The sequence below is a fragment of the Xiphophorus couchianus genome, chromosome 12 (assembly GCF_001444195.1).
Source record: "Xiphophorus couchianus chromosome 12, X_couchianus-1.0, whole genome shotgun sequence".
In the NCBI taxonomy this organism is placed as follows: domain Eukaryota; kingdom Metazoa; phylum Chordata; class Actinopteri; order Cyprinodontiformes; family Poeciliidae; genus Xiphophorus; species Xiphophorus couchianus.
The window spans coordinates 18,268,010-18,276,198 of record NC_040239.1 but is presented as its reverse complement, the minus strand read 5'-3'; the positions used below and the strand labels follow the sequence as shown (position 1 = coordinate 18,276,198).

General features: G+C 39.6%; 1 protein-coding gene across 2 annotated transcripts; it reads left to right on the top strand.

Moving 5' to 3' along the window:
- Positions 1-430: 430 nt before the first annotated feature.
- On the top strand, positions 431-7,791 carry tent2 (terminal nucleotidyltransferase 2). 2 transcript variants are annotated; one of them, XM_028034495.1, is made up of 15 exons: positions 431-522; positions 820-974; positions 1,365-1,472; positions 1,534-1,756; positions 1,843-1,957; positions 2,040-2,128; positions 2,193-2,250; positions 2,698-2,764; positions 2,851-2,927; positions 3,023-3,151; positions 3,250-3,293; positions 3,426-3,562; positions 5,036-5,127; positions 6,470-6,549; positions 6,639-7,791. In XM_028034495.1, exons 2-15 carry the CDS (start codon positions 856-858, stop codon positions 6,723-6,725), a joined length of 1,425 nt encoding a protein of 474 aa, XP_027890296.1. In that variant the 5' UTR covers positions 431-522; positions 820-855; the 3' UTR covers positions 6,726-7,791. The 2 variants fall into 2 exon arrangements, with proteins under 2 accessions (XP_027890296.1, XP_027890297.1); XM_028034496.1 differs by lacking the exons at positions 6,470-6,549; positions 6,639-7,791 and having other exon boundaries at positions 3,426-3,576.
- Positions 7,792-8,189: the final 398 nt, after the last annotated feature.

Here is an 8,189-nt window from a genome sequence, read left to right as displayed (position 1 = left end):
TTAATAGAACAGAAATATTGTTTAAAAAATTTGTTTAAATTACATCAAGACCAAATTTACAGGTAATAATAATACATAATATTGTACATTTATTAAAAATATCAGTGATTCTCAAGTCATTGCAAAAAAAAAAAGAATAAATAAAAAAATAACATAAAAAGAAAAGAATAAAATATTAAGCTGCTCAACACCTCTGGAAAATAATGTTAAAAGCCACCTATTTATAGAAGCAGAAGTTAAAATAAATAAAAACAGACCAATTAAGAAACATAGCTGGTCAATGGCTGATGCCTCATGATCTGATTAGAAGAATATTTCTGGCTCTTGAGCGGATTTTATTGGAGCTGCATCTCTAATCTCAATCCCTGTCTACCTCTTTCAGTTTAGTTTTCAAATACATTTTTTTTAAATAAAAAATAAACACACGTCTCCTTTAAATCCATTTCAGTTACGTCATGAGATGAACGCGGAAGTTCTTCAGCTGGGATACTTAGGTCTGTTTACATGTGATCTGGAATTTCGGTAAGTGTTACAGGAAGTATGAATGTGGAAAACAAAATGATTTTAAACATTTAGTGACAGGTTAGCTTTGATGCACTCCTCGCCTAAATCTCATTCAGTTTTTGTTTTTTTTGCTAAATGATGGTTAACATTAGCCAGTTAGCTTCATAAACAGGCACGGCGAGTTTCGGTTTCCTAGGTATCATATCGTCCTGCTTTCTGTGAGTTTGCTATAGTTAGACATGTTCGGGCTTTTCCTCAGCCTCAGTTGATTCCGTTGGATGTATTTCTTTTTTTTTTTTACCTCTAAAACTTCAGCAAAGTTGATGTTAGAGCTTGGTGGAGTTCGTCGGCATGTTTCACCGCAACAAGATTTTTGCGCGGCGGGGAGCCACGGATAATACGCCGTATCCTGTGCCACGAGCCCCCTGGTATTCTGACTACCAACACTACCAACCTGAAGCTGCTAACAGGTGAGCCCAACGTAGGAAAACGCTGAACAGGTTCACAGTACAATTGTTTTCCCAATGTTGTCCAAGTTATCCAATCAAGCTCCCATTTCCTTCAGTCCCTGTGTTTCTCTATAGGTTACAGATGGCAAGCAGATAGCTTCCCATATTTGGGTTTGCCCATCATTTGCGCACAATCTTCAAACAGGGGTCTTTTCTAGCACAGGCATCCATATGTGGATGTGACTCACTGTCTGTGTGTTTGTCTTGTTTTGCACCAGAGAGCCAAAAACAACCAACAAGACAAAAAAAGTGACACTTTCACTAATCCCTCACATATACAGTTGACAAAAATGGTTACTTTATTGATATTTTATGCTCTGAATAATAATTTATCCATTCTCTTTTTTCCAGCTTTAATTTTCTCAACATAGAGCGGTTGCCTCCTTATGCGTGGCAGCCTTCACCGCCCACCTTTGCAGCCTTCCCTCCGCCCCCAGCCGGTGTAATCCGTGGGTGCAAGTAAGTATCCTTTGTTTGGAACTGAGTGACCTCTGCCCATGCTGACCTTTGCTTCTTGCAGGAGGCACCACAACGAGTACAATGCTCATGCTGTCAAACGCCAACGCCTCAACCCGTCGCCGGCCTCCTCACCAAGATGGATTCCTCATAATAACCTGGCAGTGGGAGAGCCCCCAATGTCCGCCCCAGTGGGGTTTGAACACTTTCATTCCAGTCCGCCGATCACAGAGGTGCTCTCCGAACCACAAAACCTAACGAGCCTTCAGGTCTTCGTCAAGGACAAGGTAGATCTGATCTTTGTAAAGTCTGGAGATGTTTCCATTAAGAAATGATTAGTCTCAGTTAGTGTTGAATGTGTTTGTGCGTCCAGCTGAGTGGTCAGATGGTGGAGCTGTTTGAGGCCTGCCAGCAGCAAACTTCGGATCTGGACAGGAAGGAGGCGTGTCGAGCTCGGCTACAAGGAGACATCCAGAAACAATTTCCAGGTTTGGTTCAAATGGATTTAATTGTCCTTGTACTTTGTCGTTGTCTTTTTTATTTTATTTTCATTAAGTGTGTTTTTGTCAGAGTCGCGGCTGTACCTGACCGGATCTTCTATGAGTGGACTGGGTTGCCGGAGCAGCGATGCCGACCTCTGTCTTGTGATTAAGGGAAATGTACGTTTGCATCAACCTTACGTTGTTTGTTTTGATCCAAATGACAAATAATTTCCTGCTTCAGAGACGCCGCCGTCCAATGGATGTCCTTCGTCAACTGCATAAGGATTTCAGATCACTCTGTAAGGCAATATAATTTTACATTTTGTTCTAAAACCATCTTGTCTTTCTTCTGTAATCTTTTAATTTTACTTTATCTACTGTATTTCTTCAGTGCCTGAAGAAAAAATTCTTCAAAATATTCACCCCCCTTGAACTTTTTCAAATTTTGTAAGGTTACATGCTCAAGACCTTATGTGATATTAGCCATAAGGTATTGAATGGATCTGCTGTGGAATTCAAAATGTTTTACAAATAAAATATGAAATGTCTCCACTTTTATATTCACTATCCTTCTTCTGTGATGCTTTGAACTGATGAATACTTTCATCAGTTCAAACTGATAGATATTTTAAATGTTATTTTTGTCTTTAAACCACTAGGAGGAGCTGTTTACCTACTTAAAAGTTCTTTGAGGTTCTCACAAAATCAGCATCTGTAAATCTCATAATCTCTGTTTTGACGTGTAGCATATTTGGCAAGGATTCAGCTGATTAAAGCTAAAGTTCCCATCCTCAAGTTCAAAGAGAGAAGCAGGTAGGAGCCGTAAGTTACTTGCTTGTGTTTGTATCACAGTTTGATCCTGAATGAGTTTATGTCCATCCTAACCCTCCCCACGTTAGTTTTCTGGAGTTCGACCTGAATGTCAACAACACGGTGGGCATCAGAAACACATTCCTGCTGAGAACCTACGCTTACGGTGGGTGAAGTGGTCAGCAGTGCCTTTTACTTGCAGCCAGCATTGTGACTGAGAAAGAGTCGCTTGTCTAACCGTGTTCTTGTTGACTCCTGCAGCCGACATCAGGGTTAGGCCCCTGGTCCTGGTCGTGAAGAAGTGGGCGGGGCACCACCAGATCAACGACGCCAGCAAAGGAACGCTGAGCAGCTACACGCTGGTGTTGATGGTGCTTCACTATCTCCAGAGTCAGTGAAGCCGCACATGCAGAAAAAGCCGACGTTTACTTTGTCTGTTCAGACATAAGGCCTGTCTTAACTTCTACAACTTCCTGTTTTCTTACCAGCTCTTGAACAACCTGTCCTCCCATCTTTTCAAAACACTCACCCTGTAAGTGTGAACTGCCTTTTTATCAGATTTTGAGTCTAGTAAACTCAAATTAAGTCATACTAATGTATTTACATCAGTGGGTTATGTCTAGGTTTTAACTGTGACCCTCTTGTCCTGCGCCCTGATTTTTAGGAGTGTTTTGATCTGCTCATGGATATAGACGAGGTTCCAGACGGACCCAAACACGTCCGGCTCTTCACCTCAACAAACCAGTTGTCTCTGGGCGAGCTGCTGCTGGGCTTCCTCAGATACTACGCCACGCGGTTCAGGTATCGGAGCTGAAGTGAGGCTCATGGACCCGTGCTCATTTTCTCGCTCCCGTTCCTCATCTCGTTCTTCATCTCTCCCTGCCTACTTTTTCCTCCCCTCTCGACTCTTCCGTCTGTCCTCACCTTCCTGCATCCTCCAACTCTCTGGTTTTATGTTTCTGGCTGAGGGGCAGCAGCAGGTGGGACCTTTGGCCTTATCCAGCACTAACATGACATACATGATCCGTGTATTTGCAGAATGTGCCAAGCCAGGTTTGAAAAGTTGAACTAAAAACCTGCTGCATGACTGCACGTTGATTGATATTTGTACAGGATCAGAACAAGCCATATAATAACTTACTATAACCTCCTTTAAAGATGTACAAAAAAAAGCAACTTTAGAATATAAGTTCATACTTTTAAGAAAGTCCTCCTTAAATTTGAGAGCATTCATTGCTTTCCGTAAAGACCCAGTGTTAAAAAAATAATTTTTTTTGACATCAGTAGCATTGATGTTAGTATTTCACACACCGTCTGTTACCAGCAGGATGGTACTTGATCTTTTGCTTTAGCTTTTGCCATTATTCTCTCTAGATCAACCAGTCCTGCATCATCTCTTATGTTTTCTTTTCCTCAGCTTTCTACAGGATTTAGGTCTGAGCTCTACGGACTGGGATTCTCTTTAGAGAATGTTCATTTTGTATCGTAAGGAACTACTTCTGTGCTGATTTGGTCTTTTGTTTTGATCAGTTTTATTCTCATTTGACCAAAGCACAAAGTTCAAGTTAAAGTGCCAGTTAAGTTTCGCAGGCTTGCAATCAAGTGTTTGGCATGTGAACAACGCCTCTTTGCTACACTTTTCTAACAGTGGGCAATGGGAATTTTTATTTATTTTTTAACCATTTTTTCCACATACTTGAGTCCTAACCTGACCTTGTTTGTCACAGTTTAGGTTATTTTAAGCTTTTAAATTAATTGAGTATATATTTTCCATACCCATTTCCTGACTTATAGACGTCAACACACATTTTCCTTACTTGAACTTTTTCTTTCCAACCTTTAAGAGTGGTTTAAAGAAAAAGACCTCTTTGTCCTTTCATATTCACACATAAAGTTATGGAGTCCCTAGAAACTCTGATCAGCTCATCGTTTAGGCTAAATTTAACAAAATGGTTCAATAACATTTAGTTTGTGAAAAAAAAAAGACATTTTCTTAATGGCAATTATTTTCCCTAATGAACAAATTTACTCAATTTAAAGGGTGGATTTTCAAAGCTTTTCAGTGTGAGATCATTCTGCTGAAATACTGTAGAAGATGAAGTAAGGCGCATGGCACCTTTTAAATTTTTATGCAAGTGGAAGAAGCTCATGTGAACCTGGAGAGTTTGACCATCCGCAGACCTTGTAGTCTGCTAACCGATGCTGAATGACGACTGTGGCCATGGTGCCAGATCGGCTCTAACAGCAGCTGTGTTGTGATTTGATGTGTTGCAGTTGGGACAAGCAGGTGATCTCTGTGCGCCAGGCCACAACTTTGCCCAAGACCAATTCTAAAGAGTGGAGAAACAAATTCATATGTGTGGAAGGTAAACATTTATATGGCCGTGCCAGCCGTGCTGCGGGGCTCACGACTAAAGATGAATTTCAAACCCGGCATTTTATTTCTCATGCTTTGCAGGCTAAAAATGCAAGTAAAGTTCAAATCCAAAAATCTCTAGATCTTGTTATCCAGACAGAACTGAACTCCAGAAATGTTCTTTGTCAATTTTCTGTTTGTTTTAATTATTTAAAAGTTAAAAATTTCAATTAATTAGAATAACATCAAAAAGTAAATTTCATTGCAGTACTTTGTTTCAAAAAGTAAAATTCTATTGTTTTATCCACATTTATCTTACACAGAATCTCCTGTTAGCTTTGGTGGTTTCATCTTTATAGGTAAAGAAAACCCAACATTTGGTTTCTCAGAAAATGACTGGATACCATTTGGGCAAATAAAGGCTTTTTGGATACAGAAATCTTAAATTATGGCCTGAACAATCACGAGGAAGTTGTGAAGAAGAGCGAGTCGCAACATCCATCCATCCATCCATTTTCCGTGCACCCTTGTCCCTAATGGGGTCGGGAGGGTTGCTGGTGCCCATCTCCAGCTACGTTCCAGGCGGGAGGCGGGGTACACCCCGGACAGGTCGCCAGTCTGTCGCAGGGCAACACAAAGACATACAGGACAAACAACCATCCACACACAAACACACACCTAGGGAGAATTTAGATAGACCAATCAACCTAACAGTCATGTTTTTGGACTGTGGGAGGAAGCCGGAGTACCCGGAGAGAACCCACGCATGCACAGGGAGAACATGCAAACTCCATGCAGAAAGACCCCGGCCGGGAATCGAACCCAGGACCTTCTTGCTGCAAGGCAACAGTGCTACCAACTGCGCCACTGTGCAGCCCGAGTCGCAACATGTCATTGCATAAAATGGCTGTTTATAATGTAGTATCTAAGCAAATTAATAGAAAGTTATGTGGAGGAAAAACATTTGTTATGCCTTAGCTGAAACCTGAAATTAGTTTGACTGGAATATAGGAACCTTTAGATGATGATTTATTGCAATAAACCTTTAGTTTAATAAATAGTAAAATAAAGGAAAGACAGATTTATTGACATTTATGCATGTTACTTGCGTCTCTGAACATTATCAGATTTTTTTAAATTAAAGTTCATTAAACAGCAGAATGACATTTTATTGTGGTGTATTTTAGTTACCATGCATTTATGAATAGAATTTAAAAAATCTAATTATTTAGGTCAGTCAGAACTGACTCAACATAAACAAAGTGACCCAGATTAGAAACATTGCAAATAACCCAACATGAAGCATCACCATAAAATCCTTTTTTTATATATAGTAAATCTTTCCGTTTCAGAGCCTTTCGAGGGGAGTAATGTTGCCAGAGCCGTCCATGAGAAGACCAAGTTTGATACCATTAAAAAGTGCTTTTCTGAGGTAGATAACATTCATCAGGACTCCTTAAATTGTTCTCTGTTCTTAACCAGATTCCTGATCTTCTCTCCTCTCTCTCCCTGCCAACGCAGTCGTACCAGATACTGAACGAGAGGAAGGACCTGGTCTCCATCCTGGCGTTGAGAGCCATCATCAATGAGGAGTTAGCGACGAGATGAGCTGACTGGCCTTTCGATGGAAAACGTCGGAGTTGTACAGAGGAAAGTTTCAGCGGCTCAGCAGCACAGACTCAGAGGAGAGGAGGACTTGATGTTCTTTACGGTTGAATGTTTTTGCCGCCACATTTGTGCAATTTCTGATGCTACTGCTATCATAGCAAAAAGAAAATAAACATTGAGTGAAGGTAAACCAGAACACATGAAGGCCACCTCCAGTGGCTGAAAATGGAGAATCGGAGCAAGATAATTTTTTTTTTTAATATACAGCTGCTACTTTTTTGCTTTCCTGGATGGAAGTGATATTTTCTTTCATGTAAGGGCTTTAGTGGAACTGACAGCATTTAGGTTTAACATTGTCTTCTCTCCTGAGTTTATCCTCTTTTTGCAGCTGTTCTCAACATCATCCTTCTGAAGACAATTATTTGAATCTGCATTATGCCGACGATTTCTATAACTTAGTGATGTCGAAGCCTTTTTTCTATTTTTATAAGTCAACGTTGACATGTTTTCTTTCTCTCCTGCTGCATTAAGTTAATGATGCCCTGCGTTTTCTCCTGAGCTCTTCTGTGATGTTTGAGTTAAAACGACCACAAAGAGCTCATCGTTGAAACCGTTCTCCTGGATTTTACAGTTCTTGAGATCGTCCCTCCTCATGTGTGACTTCTCTTCCAGCTGTCGTTAAGGGTTTGAGTCTCAGATACTTTCTAGTTTTATTTGGGCAAACACACCAGTTTACATTTTAAAGAATTTGAATATATATATTTTTTGCTGTTTGCTTTTGTTCTTGCTGTTGATTTCCATTTTTCTGGAAATCAAACGCAAAAGCACATTTGTGCTTTGTAGAGTTTTATTGTTTATTTAAAAAAAAAAAAAAATCTCCCAGGACATATAAGTATTATTTTTTTGTATAAACTAAAGCTATGCTAGTAGAAGTGCCAAAAACAGTTCGATACATTTGTGTATTTCACCAACTACATGGATGATGATGCAAAGTTGCTCAGTCTGGTTTCCACAAAATGGGATGACTGTATAAAGTCAAAATAAACATATATTATTACAGTGATAAGATAAAGTGTTTTTATTATCTTCTCAACTGCTGCTCCAGACTGCATGGGGACATCTTAACAAAACCAGGCTACTAAACACACAATATGTAGATATTTATAGATATAATTTGATAATGACCCACCTTTAACAGGTAAAGTGCCATGAAAATGTATTTTTTTATTTTTTGGCAACACTTAAACATTTTAGATATTTAAATACATTTTAATATCTTACAAAGATAACAGTAGATGCGCAAAACAGTTTTAAATGAGTATTTTGTTTAAGGTTACAAGTCTCCCCAATCTAGCAGTTGTGTTAACTCTCAAAATGTCTTATAGAATATAAATACCCTTCATTGTCCACAGAGGGGAACTTGACAGGCGATCAAACATGTAAATATCCTAACGGTCACAAGCT

Coding starts and splice junctions, on each gene's coding strand:
- tent2 (XM_028034495.1), top strand. CDS start 856: ATGTTTCACCGCAACAAGATTTTTGCGCGGCGGGGAGCCACGGATAAT. Junction 2,765..2,850: donor AAGTTCAAAGAGAGAAGCAG/GTAGGAGCCGTA, acceptor TCCCCACGTTAG/TTTTCTGGAGTTCGACCTGA. Junction 3,294..3,425: donor CTTTTCAAAACACTCACCCT/GTAAGTGTGAAC, acceptor CCTGATTTTTAG/GAGTGTTTTGATCTGCTCAT.